Source organism: Homarus americanus, unplaced genomic scaffold, assembly GCF_018991925.1.
Source record: "Homarus americanus isolate GMGI-L3 unplaced genomic scaffold, GMGI_Hamer_2.0 scaffold46858, whole genome shotgun sequence".
NCBI lineage: Eukaryota > Metazoa > Arthropoda > Malacostraca > Decapoda > Nephropidae > Homarus > Homarus americanus.
Genome location: NW_024747784.1, coordinates 29,049 through 44,675, shown reverse-complemented (window position 1 = coordinate 44,675; position 15,627 = coordinate 29,049). Strand labels below are relative to the sequence as shown.

The 15,627-nt window shown below is 47.6% G+C and overlaps 1 protein-coding gene across 1 annotated transcript; it reads right to left on the bottom strand.

Annotated features, from left to right (window-relative positions):
* Positions 1-1,911: 1,911 nt before the first annotated feature.
* Positions 1,912-15,237, bottom strand: LOC121879856 (integrin alpha-5-like). Its single transcript, XM_042386641.1, has 2 exons — positions 15,004-15,237; positions 1,912-2,064 (listed from the first exon to the last, which is right to left on the bottom strand). Exons 1-2 carry the CDS (start codon positions 15,235-15,237, stop codon positions 1,912-1,914), a joined length of 387 nt encoding a protein of 128 aa, XP_042242575.1.
* Between the last annotated feature and the right edge of the window lie 390 nt (positions 15,238-15,627).

Below are 15,627 nucleotides of genomic sequence, written 5' to 3'. Positions count from 1 at the left end.
GTTCTTGTAGCCGGATTCAGGCCGACTTGGACGCGGATACGTGAATAAAATCCACATTTTTATCTCCAGAACGGTACACCAGCTGCCTTGCCTGTGTCATATATTTCCTTGTGTTGTGTGTTTATTGGGTATTTTTCTTCTTGTTTTTTCTTCTTCTCTTGTTCTTCTTTCTCCGTCTTCTTCTTCTTTCTCCGTCTTCTTCTTCTTTCTCCGTCTTCTTCTTCTTCGTGAGAGAGAGAGAGAGAGAGAGAGAGAGAGAGAGAGAGAGAGAGAGAGAGAGAGAGAGAGAGAGAGAGAGAGAGAGAGAGAGAGAGAGAGTGTTATGTCGTCGCTATGTGTCACCTGTAATGTTGTGACGATATTGTTATAACCACAACCATTGTCTTCATAACTCTGTCTACCTGTCTACCTGTCTGTCTGTCTACCTGTCTGTCTGTCTCTCTTTCTGTTTGTTCTTCTTTGTTTCTGTGTGTGATTGTTTTTGTCTGTCTGTCTTCCATTTTCTCTGTTTGTTTGTCTGTTAATCTATCAACCTGACTATACAGTTGGGGAAGTGAAGGTGATCGAGTACAGTGTCGGCCACGGTGCCTCCTGTAGTGATGGTTTAGTGTGTGTGTGTGTGTGTGTGTGTATGGGATTACTCACCCGGGCCAGTCACTGACCCACATCAGGGCCTGGGGGGAAGAAAATAATAATAATAATAATACTAATAATAATAATAATAATAATAATAATAACAATAATAATAATAATAATAATAATAATAATAATAATAATAATAATAATTGTACATTCAACACCGATAAATTTTCTTTCATTCACTCTATTGTCGTTCTATAAGCAAACGGGTATATTGTAATCTAAATACTGTAGAACTCAACAACAACAAGAGGAGCGTAGTGCAGGTAGTAGGCAGCTATCAAACAGGGAGGTACTACCAAGCCCCAGGTTGATGATCTGACTTTCTGCCTCATTTACACACAATTGCAGGGTCTCAATTGTTTCTCTTACTATTGACAACACAACATACACATATTGTTTCTCACTATTGATTTATTTATTTTTATTTATTTATGATTTATTATTATTATTATTATTATTATTATTATTATTATTATTATTATTATTATTATTTATAATTTTTATTTGTATTACTTTCTTTTATTATAATTGTTATTTATTTTTATTATTTTCATTACTATGATGATGATGATGATGATGATGATGATTTATTATTATTATTATTATTATTATTATTATTATTATTATATTATATTTTCGCCCCCCAGGCCTTGATGTGGGTCATTAAAAATGACCTGTGCCCGGTTGGGCTAATGCTCGTAAAAAAAAAGTACTCCTGGCTCCTACAGGTAAGTACTCTAAACAGGACTCAAACTCAACAACCAGAGGAGCGCCACGCTCTAAATTGAACCTAACAAGAACAAGAACATGTACTCACGGGTCGTACAGATCAGTACTCTAGATAGAACCCAACAATAACAAGTACTCACGGATTTTGCACTCTAAATAGAACCCAACAAGAACAAGAACATGTACTCACGGGTCCTACAGATCAGTACTCTAAATAGAACTCAACAATAACAAGTACTCACGGGTTTTGTACACTAAATAGAACCCAAAAACAACAAAAAACATGTACTCACGGATCCTACATGTCAGTACTCTAAATAGAACTCAATATCAGGAAAAGTGGGCGTCAGTACTCTAAATAGAACTCAACACGAACATGTACTCACGGGTCCTACAGATCAGTACTCTCAATAGAACTCAATATCAGGAAAAGTGGGCGTCAGTACTCTAAATAGAACTCAACAAGAACATGTACTCACGGGTCCTACAGATCAGTACTCTAAATAGAACTCAATATCAGGAAAAGTGGGCGTCAGTACTCTAAATAGAACTCAACAAGAACATGTACTCACGGGTCCTACAGGGCGAGAACTCCTGGAAATCGGTGAGTCCTTGGCGGGCGACGTAGCAGGTTCCTACAGGCTCCCGCCGCTTCAGGTTTTCAGTGAACCACACATAGCGGGGAGCACACGCCTGAGGGGGGAGGGGGGGGGGTGATTAGAGTACCTGTATAGTGTTATGGAGGTAATTAATTAACCTAACCTAACATTAACCTAACCTGAAATATAACTCCTTCAGTTTTAATTTCACTATAAGATTAACCTAACCTAACCTCACCTTACCTAACCTAACTTAACCAAGGTGAAATAAATTGAGGTATCTAATCTTGAGGCAGGTAACCCATTAATTAGACAGGTGTAAGTATATTATTTGGTAGTAATTCATCTAATCTTTATTATAGTATCACCCTAATTGACAAATAAAAGTCTTTAATCTATCATTTCAAATTTATAATCACAAAATACACAATAAAAAATATGCAAACTACTGTAATGTGATTTTTTTAACGTCTAAATTCAGTATTTCTTAATAATAAATAAGATACATAAATAAACAAATAAAACAAATACACGAATACAAATAAACACCACCAAAATTATTAAAATAAAGAACAAGATAAAAAATATTGACCATAACAGATCAACATCCCAGGTAATGAGTTCTAACCTTAACCAAAATATGGATACAAAAAACTGATTATCAAACTGGTCATAGATGGTGTTGCGATACGTCAAGACACCAAGTTACATCAAGATCTATGGCTGTTGGTTCAAGTTATCGTGCTGACAACATCACTAGACGGACGGACGGACGGACATCCCCTGAGCCTTTATTAGCGTGTGTAGCAATAAGAGAGGGGACTCGATGCTTCTGGAAATTGTCAGTTGCACACCTGAGTCGTGACCGTCACAGGAAACGATAAACAATGAAGTGAGTTGGTAGGTGTAGAGAGAGAACTTTCCCCCTCACCTAACACATCACCTAAAATTTTCCACATCTCCTCTCACATCTTCTCAGACCCTCCACACACCTCAAATCCTCCTCATACAGCTGCAGACAGGTAAATACAGACACCACCACTGACACCACCTACTAGACACCACCACTGACACACTAGACACCACCACTGACACCACTAGACACCACCACTGACACCACTGACACCACCACCAGACACCACCACTAGACACCACTAGACACCACCACTGACACCACTGACACCACTGACACCACCACTGACCACTAGACACCACCACTGACACCACTAGACACCACCACTGACCACCACTGACACCACTACTGACACCACTAGACACCACCACTGACACCACCACTGACACCACCACTAGACACCACTAGACACACCACTGACACCACTAGACACCACCACTGACACTACTAGACACCACCACTAGACACCACCACCACCACTAGACACCACCACTGACACCACTAGACACCACACTACTGACACCACTGACACCACCACTGACACACCACAGACACCACCATTGACACTGGCACACCACCACCATTGGACACCACCACTGACACCACTAGACACACCACTGACACCACTAGACACCACCACTACCACCACTGACACCACTAGACACCACCACTGACCCCACTAGACACCACCACTACACACACCACTGACACCACCACTGACACCACTAGACACCACCACTGACACCAGAGGAAGTGGGGTCTCCATGCATCAAAGCGGAGGAGATTACGATAATAGTGGCGGATAAATGGCTGCCACTACCACCCTCTCACCCCACTCACTACCACCACCGTCACACACACCACTCACTACCACCACCTCTCACTCACCTACCCCTCCTACCACCTCTCACGTCTCACGCTCTCACACTCTCACCCCACTCACCACCACCACCGTCACACACACACCACTCACTACCAAACACCCACCACCCTCCACACCTCTCCTACCACACCACCCACTACCACCCCTCCACACCACTCACTATCACCCCTCTCCCTCACCTCACCCCACTCACCACCACACCACTCCACCACTGCCTACCCCCTCTCCACCACCACTCCACCACCCCTCCACACCCTCACTATCACCCTCCTCTCACACCCCTCACTATCACTCTCCCGCCACTCACTACCACCCTCACACACCACTCACTACCACCCCTCACTATCACCCCTCTCACACCCCTCACTATCACCCCTCACAACCACTCCTCTCACACCACTACCCCTCTCACACCACTAGACGTAAACACCGGGAAATATTAGTAGTAAATGGCCGCATGTCACCATAACCTAGCTCTCGATGCTGCACACAGGAGGAACGAGACGACAAGAGAAGGGCATAGGGGAGAGAATTCAAAACGTTGATCAAGGCAGCTTCACTCCTCTAGTGTTCACAACCTCTGGTGGGATGGGACCAAGTGCAAGATGTTTCTACGCCAGACTCGCGGAGGTGATCTCCGAACAGAAGCAGCAGCCCAGAAGTTATGTCACAGCCTGGTTGAGATGTCGACTGTCCTTCTCTATGCTTAGGTCTGCATTCCTTTGCCTCAGGGGAACGAGAGCATCGGCCCCAAAGCCGACAAAAGTCGCAGATATCGACTTTGAGACATAGATCTGCAGCTCAACTAACTCAACACAGCCAGGGTAGCTACTTATGTATTAGGATAGTTAATTTTAAGGTAATAAAATAGCGGTGAAGATGTGGCTATTGGGGGAGGCTGGAGGCCACGAAAAAAAAAGTAGTAGTAGTAGTAGTGGTTTTCTCAGGGAGCAATGAAGGGAGAGGGAGATGGCAAACTGAGCAATGCAGCGGCTGGGAACTGAGATAAACACAGCATCCCCGTGAGTTATGCAGGGGTGGGGGGCAGAGGAGGGCAGAAGGGGGCAGAGGCTCCTCAAAATGACTGGCGCCGCGACATACACGCATTACAGGTGAGGACAGAGCCTTACCTGAGACGATGACCCGAACGGCCGATATTATTAATCGGGCGACGAGCAAGGAGTGTGTTGAGACGATGACGAATTAAAAATGCGAGAGAGAGAGAGAGAGAGAGAGAGAGAGAGAGAAGAGAGAGAGTCCTCGCTGATTACACACACACACACACACACACATCAATCACCACCCGACAGCTGCTACACCACAGGCGACACCCAACACACACCACTCACACTTACACCCATTTATCAACCACAACCCCATAATATTACACCCAGCCACAGGTACCCAGGCTACTACTACTACTACTACTAATAATAATAATAATAATAATAATAATAATAGTACTAATAATAATGATAATAACAATAATAATAATAATAATAATAACAATAATAATAAGAAGAAGAAGAAGAAAAGAAGAATAACAACTAGATGAACAACAACAAACAAACAAAAAACTAAAAACAACAACAACAGCGACAACAACAACAAAAATAACAAACAAAAACAACAACAAAAAACAAGCAAAAACAACAACAAAAACAACAAACCAACAACATCACATCTTACGAATAAAAAATAAATAAATACAAATAAAAAAAAATAAAAAATAAATTACAAAAACACAAAGAATTTACACCTAAAGGGTAATTACGTTAAGCCTTTCAACAGTAATTTCCATAATGAATAAAGCGTTGAGGTGATTAAGGAACACTGGCCAAGATAATGATATTTAATAGTCCTCCTAATTAGGTGTTACGGTGTGGGTGTACCTATGGGGGGTAAGGGGAGGAGGGGGGGTGGTATGGGGAGGAGGGTGTGGGGGTGTTGGGGAGAGGGGGGGAAGGGGTGTTAGAGGGGATGACATACATACATACATACATACATACATACATACATACATACATACATTCACTCCCCCTGCCTCTTCCTCTTCTCCTCTTCTCCTTTCTCCTCTTACTCCTCCTCTCCTTTCTCTTCCTCCCATAGAAATATTATCGCGGAGGGGAACACTATCTCCCCCTCACCCCCTCACCCCCCTCCATCTATCACCCCACCACGTCAATGGGGAGGAAGATAGCTCCCCTCTTCCTCTATTCCTGCAGAAGTGAGGGAGAGACGGAGGGAAGGAGAGGAGAGAAGGGGAGGAGGGGAGGGAGAGAAGGGGAGGAGGGAGGAAGGGAGGGAAGGAGGATGGGAAGAAGAGAGGGAAGGGAGAGACAGGAGAAGGGAGAGAAGGAAAGAGGGAAGGGGGGAGGGGCCAAAAGAGGGTGTGGTCGAATGTATCTCCTTCCCCCTCCCCCTCCCCCCACTTCCTGAACCCTAACCCCCCCTCCCCTATCACCCCCTACACGATAAGACCAGCCACCACCACCATCACTACCACACAAGCAGGTGATTTATGGTAGCAATCTGTATGGTGGTAATGGTGGTGTGTGGTGGTGTGTGGTGTGTGATGGTGTGTGGTGGTGTGGTGGTGTGTGGTGTGTGATGGTGTGTGTGGTGGTGTGTGATGGTGTGTGTGTGGGTGGTGTGTGGTGTGTGGTGGTGTGTGGTGGTGTGTGTGGGATGGTGTGTGTGATGGTGTGTGGGTGGTGTGTGTGGTGTGTGTGTGGTGTGTGTGGTGGTGTGTGTGGTGTGTGTGGTGTGTGGTGTGTGTGTGTGTGTGTGTGGTGTGTGTGTGGTGTGGTGGTGTGTGGTGGTGTGTGATGGTGAAGTTGATGGTGTGATGTGTGTGGTGTGTGGTGTGTGGTGTATGTGGTGGTGTGTGTGTGTGTGATGGTGTGGTGGTGTGTGATGGTGTGGATGGTGTGTGTGGGTGGTGTGTGGTGTGTGTGTGTGTGGTGTGTGATGGTAGGGTGTGTGTGATGGTGTGATGGTGTGATGGTGTGTGGTGTGTGTGTGGTGGTGTGGTGGTGTGTGTGGTGGTGTGTGTGATGGTGTGTGGTGTGTGTGGTGGTGTGTGTGTGGTGTGTGGTGGTGTGTGTGGTGTGTGGTGTGTGATGGTGGTAGTGTGTGATGGTGTGTGTGTGTGATGGTGATGGTGTGTGTGTGTGTGGTGTGTGGGGTGTGTGTGGTGGTGTGTGGTGGTGTGATGGTGTGTGGGTGTGTGTGGTGGTGTGTGATGGTGTGTGGTAGTGTGGTGGTGGAAGTGTAGAATCAACGTACACCGCCTATAGTGACCAGTGCCATATCTCAGGAGGGCCAAAACACTGTGAGATATGGCCCACACAAACATTGCTGTGAGATATGGCCCACACAAACACTGTGAGATATGGCCCACACAAACACTGTGAGATATGGCCCACACAAACACTGTGAGAGATGTGGCCTACACAAACATTGTGAGATATGGCCCACACAAACTCTGTGAGATATGGCCCACACAAACACTGTGAGATATGGCCCACACAAACACTGTGAGATATGGCCCACACAAACATGTGAGATATGGCCCACACAAACACTGTGAGATATGGCCCACAAACACTGTGAGATATGGCCCACACAAACATTGGAGATATGGCCCACACAAACCTGTGAGATATGGCCCACACAAACACTGAGATAGGCCCACACAAACAGAGATATGGCCCACACAAACACTGTGAGATATGGCCCACACAAACACTGTGAGATATGGCCCACACAAACACTGTGAGATATGGCCCACACAAACACTGTGAGATATGGCCCACTCAAACATTGTAGGATATGGCCCACACAAACTCTGTGATATGGCCCACACAAACACTGTGAGATATGGCCCACACAAACACTGGGGAGATATGGCCCACACAAACACTGTGAGATATGGCCCACACAAACACTATGAGATAAGGCCCACACAAACACTACGAGGAGATATGGGCCCACACAAACACTGTGAGATATGGCCCACACAAACATCAGAGAGGGCCCACACAACACTGTGAGATATGGCCCACACAAACACTATGAGATATGGCCCACACAAACACTATGAGATATGGCCCACACAAACACTGTGGAGATATGGCCCACACAAACACTGTGAGATATGGCCCACACAAACACTGTGAGATATGGCCCACACAAACACTGTGAGATATGGCCCACACAAACACTATGAGATAAGGCCCACACAAACACTATGAGATATGGCCCACAAACACTATGAGATATGGTCCACACAAACACAGATATGGCCCACACAAACACTATGAGATATGGCCCACACAAACACTGTGAGATATGGCCCACATAAACACTATGAGATATGGCCCACACAAACACTGTGAGATATGGCCTCCACACACTGTGAGATATGGCCCACACAAACACTATGAGATATGGCCCACACAAACACTGTGAGATATGGCCCACACAAAACACTGTGAGATATGGCCCACACAAACACTGTGAGATATGGCCCACACAAACACTGTGAGATATGGCCCACACAAACACTGTGAGATATGGCCCACACAAACACTATGAGATATGGCCCACACAAACACTGTGAGATATGGCCCACACAAACACTGTGAGCAAGGCTCTCTCTCTGTGTTACCTTTTCTACAACTGTCTCTGTCTATCTGTCTATCTGTTTGTCTGTCTGTCTGTCTCTGTTTCTGTCTGTCTGTCTGTTTGTCTCTGTCTCCACCCGCTATACCACTCAATTCCTTCCTTCTCTTCCTTCCTTCCTTCCTTCCTTCCTTCCCTTCTGTCTTTCCTATCTTCACTTACTACTCCTCCTTCTCCTTCTCCTCCCTCCTTCTGCCTTTTCCTTCTGTTCCACCTCCTCCTATTCCTCCTTCTCCTCCTGTTCCTCCTTCTCCTCTCCTCTTCTTCCTCCCTCCCAGCGCCATCAACACACAGTCTCAGAATGTGTATTAATTTATTTAAACGCTGACTGGGGAGGGGGGAGGGGCTGGGGAGGGGGAGGGGGAGGGGTTGGGGGAGGGGGGAGGGAGGCTGGGGAAGGGTTGGAAGAGGTGGAGAGAGATTGTTGAGGGGAAAGATATGGTCTAGGATACACGAAGGATGTTTACGAGAGAGAGAGAGAGAGAGAGAGAGAGTATTTATATTTTCTCTCTATTTCTTCATGCTTCACCTTCTCTCTTAAACTATGTCAACATAAACGTGTAAAATATTAGTGGTAAGGTGAGTCTCAGGGGTGTGGGGAGTGGGGAGGAGGTAGGTGGGGGGATGGAGTGTGGAGAGGTAGGTGAGTGTAGAGTGGGGTGGTGGGGTGGGAAGAGGGTAGAGTGTGGGAGGAGGAGCTGTAGGTGAGTAAAGTGAGGAAGATAGTAGTTATCGGGGAGATGGTGGAGGAAAGTATTTCAAATAATATGATGATGATGATGATGATGATGACGATGATGGTGGTGATGATGACGATGATGGTGGTGATGATGATGATGGTGATGATGATGATGATGATGATGATGACGATGGTGATGATGATGATGACGATGATGGTGGTGATGATGATGATGGTGATGTGATGATGATGATGATGATGACGATGATGGTGGTGATGATGATGATGGTGATGATGATGATGATGATGATGACGATGGTGGTGATGATGATGATATGATGATGGTGATGGATGATGGTGGTGATGATGATGATATGATGATGGTGATGATGATGATGGTGATGATGATGAGGAGGAAAATCTACAGGTTCAATGGGCCCTGTCCTAATAGACCCAAAGTCTCAACCAAAGAAACCTCTAACCTCACACAAGAAGGGCCCTTTAGACAGGGCCCATTAATCAGCCTTCCCCACGTATTGAACTCCTGAACCTCTACACGCTCACAAACTGAACCTCCAATACTCGATGTTCACTTCCACCCTCGTGTTCACAAGTCGGGTGTTCGCATCCTAATCTCACGGAACACCCACCCGGCGTTCACACACCCCCACCGTTCACACACCCACTGTCCACACACCCTGTTCACACCCCACCGTTCACACACCCACTGTTCACACACCGGCGTTCACACACCCACCGTTCACACACCCACTGTCCACACACCCGGCGTTCACACACCCCACCGTTCACACACCCACGTCCACACACCCGGCGTTCACACACCCACCGTTCACACACCCACTGTCCACACACCCACTGTTCACACACCCCACCGTTCACACACCACTGTTCACACACCCGGCGTTCCACACCCCACCGTTCACACACCCACTGTCCACACACACCCACTGTTCACACACCCCACCGTTCACACACCCACTGTCCACACACCCGGCGTTCACACACCCACCGTTCACACACACCCACTGTCCACACACCCACTGTCCACACACCCCACTGTTCACACACCCACTGTCCACACACCCGGCGTTCACACACCCCACCGTTCACACACCCCACTGTCCACACACCCACTGTTCACACACCCCACCGTTCACACACCCTGTCCACACCCGGGGTTCACACACCCACGTTCACACACCCACTGTCCACACACCCGGCGTTCACACACCCCACCGTTCACACACCCACTGTTCACACACCCCACCGTTCACACACCCACTGTTCACACACCATGTTCACCACACCCCACCGTTCACACACCCACTGTTCACACACTCCGGCGTTCACACACCCCACCGTTCACACACCCACTGTCCACACACCCACTGTTCACACACCCCACCGTTCACACACCCCACCGTTCACACACCCACTGTTCACACACCCGGCGTTCACACACCCCACCGTTCACACACCCACTGTCCACACACCCACTGTTCACACACCCCACCGTTCACACACCCTGTTCACACACCCGGCGTTCACACACCCCACCGTTCACACATCCACTATCCACACACCCACTGTTCACACACCCCATCGTTCACACACCCACTGTCCACACATCCACCGTTCACACACCCACCTTCACACACCCCACTGTTTACACACCCCACCATCCACACACCCCACCAGCCACACACCCTTATCGTCCACACACACCCATTGTTCACACCCCCCACCATTCACACACCCCACTGTTCACACACACCCCACCGTTCACACCCTCACCATTCACACACCCCACCGTTCACACACCCCCACCGTTCACATACCCAACGTCTTAGTCCAGCACGGCCGTAATGTTTGAGATTACATAAACAGAACCTCTAACTTATTCTTGCGCAATTACTTCCGACATACCTGACGAGAAGGCCATTCCAAGTGCCTGGAGGTATGTAACTATGCCCAAGATGGTTGATTCTATGGGGGAGGGGTGGTGGAGGGGAGGGGTAGGAGGAGGAGGGGAAGGGGAGAGGAGGGGAGTAGGGCAGTCGCTGATAGTCTCAGTCTAAATTATACGCCATGCCTTCATAGTTGTCTTTTGTGTTGCGTGGGGGAGTGAGGGTAAGAGGGGAGGAGGAGGGAGGGGAGAGGAGGAGGAGGGGAGAGGAGGGGAGATTAGTTAGGGAAAAAATGAAAAGTAGACAAATTCTGAGGTTATTGATAATTTTTGGTTTAGTAACTGTGTGTGACTGAGTGTGTATGTGTCTACCCAGCAGTAATTGGGAACCTGGATGTTAATCGTGTTCCGGGGTAATGGTTAGCCAGTGCAGTTGGCGAGTTGTCCGGTCTTCTCGGACTATTCCTTGACACTGGGTCATGCAGCTCGTTAACTCAGGGTGTGGTTGTTGTGTTGGCAACAGCCACACTTAAACACTGGGTCATGCAGCTCGTTAACTCAGGGTGTGGTTGTTGTGTTGGCAACAGCTTCTACACCTTAAACACTGGGTCATGCAGCTCGTTAACTCAGGGTGTGGTTGTTGTGTTGAGAGAAGCTTCTACACCTTAAACACTGGGTCATACAGCCTCTTAACTCAGGGTGTGGTTGTTGTGTTGGCGACAGCTTCCACCTTAAACACTGGGTCATACAGCTCTTTAACTCAGGGTGGTTGTTGTGTTGGCGACAGCTTCTACACCTTAAACACTGGGCCTCATGCAGCTCTTTAACTCAGGGTGTGGTTGTTGTGTTAGCGACAGCTTCTACACCTTAAACACTGGGTCATGCAGCTTGTTAACTCAGGGTGTGGTTGTTGTGTTGGCGACAGCTTACACCTTAAACACTGGGTCATACAGCTCTTTAACTCAGGGTGTGGTTGTTGTGTTAGCGACAGCTTCTACACCTTAAACACTGGGTCATGCAGCTTTAACTCAGGGTGTGGTTGTTGTGTTAGCTGACAGCCTCACCTTAAACACTGGGTCATGCAGCTGTTAACTCAGGGTGTGGTTGTTGTGTTGGCGACAGCTTCTACACATAAACACTGGGCAGCTCGTTAACTCAGGGTGTGGTTGTTGTGTTAGCGACAGCTTCTACACCTTAAACACTGGGTCATACAGCTTGTTAACTCAGGGTGTGGTTGTTGTGTTGGCGACAGCTTCTACACCTTAAACACTGGGTCATACAGCTCGTTAACTCAGGGTGTGATTGTTGTGTTGGCGACAGCTTCTACACCTTAAACACTGGGTCATACAGCTTGTTAACTCAGGGTGTGGTTGTTGTGTTAGCGACAGCTTCTACACCTTAAACACTGGGTCATACAGCTCGTTAACTCAGGGTGTGATTGTTGTGTTGGCGACAGCTTCTACACCTTAAACACTGGGTCAAGGTAGCCGTTAACTCAGGGTGTGGTTGTTGTGTTAGCGACAGCTTTTACACCTAAACACTGGGTCAAGGCTACAGTTGTTAACTCAGGGTGTGGTTGTTTAAAAGTTGGCGACAGCTTCTACACCTTAAACACTGGTCATGCAGCTTCGTTAACTCAGGGTGTGGTTGTTGTGTTAAAGCGACAGCCCTACACCTTAAACACTGGTCATGCAGCCTGTTAACTCAGGGTGTGGTTATGTGTTAAGGACAGCTTACACCTTAAACACTGGGTCACGCAGCTCGTTAACTCAGGGTGTGGTTGTCGTGTTGGCGACAGCTTCTACACCTTAAACACTGGGTCATGCAGCCCGTTAACTCAGGGTGTGGCTGTTGTGTTAGCGACAGCTTCTACACCTTAAACACTGGGTCATGCAGCCCGTTAACTCAGGGTGTGGCTGTTGTGTTGGCGACAGCTTCTACACCTTAAACAAATTCATGCTGAGGTGGCCCTTGGGCTGGCCATTCTTGAACACGAGGAGCAACTATCTATCTATCTATCTACCTGCATATACCTTAACAGACTCACAGACCGCCACAGACCTACAATAGACCATTACCTACAGCTTCTATGACGACCACAGACCACAACAGACGACCACAGACCACAACAGACGACCACAACAGACCACAACAGACCACTAACTACAGTTTATATGAGCACCGTGAGAAGGAAACAAAATTGGTAATAAAGGTAGAATATTAAATGTGGTTTTATTATGAGAATGTTGTGTGTTTATATCGTGTGAATGTTCCCAAGAGGAGAGGTTGTGTGTCTTGTTCTGGTGTTAGAGGAGGGTGTTAACGAGGGGGAGAGGGGGAGGGGGAGAGGGGGAGCGAGGGAGAGGAGAAGGAGAGGGGATGAGAGAGAGAGAGTGGGGAGGCAGAGACAGAATGAGACAGGACGAAGACAGATAAATAGAGAGAGAGAGAAAGAGATACACACACACACACACACACACACACACACACACACACACACACACACACACACACACACACACACATACACAGTCAAGAGGGATTCGAACCAGTGTCAGCATTGAGAGAGGTGAGTATAATTGCCACCACACCACCACTTAACATACAAGTACACAACTGACGTACAGAATATTGGTCTGTCAGGGGCAAAGGGTGTCATGTAAAGTGTCAAGGAAGAGAGGTGTCATACGAGGTGTCATAAAGGGCTGGGTCAGGCCAATAAATGACAAAAAATACACCTTAATGCCATATAAATAAATAAATAAAGTGTCAGAAGGTGTCATGTGTCAAAGCATCGAGTGTCAAGTGTCATAGATGTTACTGCCAGGAAGCGGGGGGGTGCAATACTTCCTCCATCTTCAGGTAAGTGTCAAGAAGTGTCAGAATGCATGAGGTGTCATTCAGGAAGTGTCAGGTGTCAGGAAGTGTCGTGTAGGAATGTATGCCGTGGCAACCAGGAAGTGTCAAGTGTCAAGGGGTGTCATGTGAGGAGGTGACCATTACTCCCTGTCACCCTTGACACCAATTAGCCCGGGGTCACCTGTGTCCCCTCAGGTGTCATGACAACCACTGAGAGAGAGAGAGAGAGAGAGAGAGAGAGAGAGAGAGAAAGAGAGAGAGAGAGAGAGAGAGAGAGAGAGAGAGAGAGAGAGAGAGAGAGAGAGAGAGAGAGAGAGAGAGAGAGAGAGAGAGAGCTCAACATAAGACATACGGGAGAAAAACAAAGAGAAAGAGAGAACAAGGATAAGACAAAGACTACAAACAAAAAACAAACAGAAAAACAAACAAATAACAAGAACACCAAAACAATAATAAACTAAAACAACAAATGAAAACAAGAGACGACAAATTAACACAGAAACAAACAAACAAACAAATAAAATAATAAAATTCAAACATATAAATAAAAGTGAATAACTAAAAAAAACATGATAATGATAATAATAAAACAGGAGAAGATAAAGAGAAGGAAAAAACGAAAGGAAACATCAATAAAAAACAAGAAAAAAAGCGAATGACAGGAAGAGGACAGATGTGATGAGAGGCAAATTATACACGAGGAGAGTAGAGAGGAGGGGGAGGAGGAGAGGGGGAGGAGGGGAGGGGGAGGAGGGGAAGAAGGAGAGGAAGGGTGGAGAGAGGAGACAGGAAGGAGAGTAGGGGGAGGGGGAAGGTAGGGTGAGGAAGAGGAAGGAGGGGGAGGGATGATGGGGAGGAGGGGAAGGGTTAGAGGGGTGGGGTACTGGGGTAATATCCGCCAAATAACCGCCAAGAACCCGCCAATTTCCGCCAAATGACCGCCAAGTACCCGCCTCTCTACACCCGCCACACATTAGCCAAAACACGCCAGGTACCCGCTAATTCCCGCCAAATTACGCCACAATCTCACCTGTCTGCACCATCAGCGCCAATGGATGTCTAGTGGCTCGACAGACAGCCACTTACCCTCCCATGGCCACAACAGGCGGCCGCACTCCACTTGGCCGAGGCAGGCGGCCCTCGCCACTTAGCGGCAAGGCGGCCACACCCTCCCGCGCCAGCGACGGCACTCGGCCCAAGGCGGCCACACCTCCAGCCCAGCGACAGGCGGCACTTACCTCCATGGCCACAACGAGGCGGCCGCACCCTCCATGGCGACAGGCGGCCACTTACACACGACAGGCGACACCCACCCTCCATTAGCGACAGGCGGCCATTTAACCTTTCTTGGCCACATCACTAACTGCAATTTTCGGGATTAGCTCGCGCACGCGCGCTAAGGTGATGACAACACTATCCAGGTCATGTTCACACTGGGATAAAAACTGGAAGGTACCTCCTGGTAAAAAAATAAACTTGCTCATCCTTCTTCATCCTGGGGAAACATAAGTCTGGTGTTGACCGTCCTGGGATACAGGAAGGTGTAGTTGTGGGGTATGGGGTCACGCTAGATCACTGCAGGAAGAACACACCCTGTAGTACCACTATTGTCACTGGTACCTGGTACTGGCGTCTGGTAGCTGGTGCCTGGTACTGGTGTCTGGTACTGGTGTCTGGTAGAGGCTCTGGTTTGCAGCACCCCTCACAGCT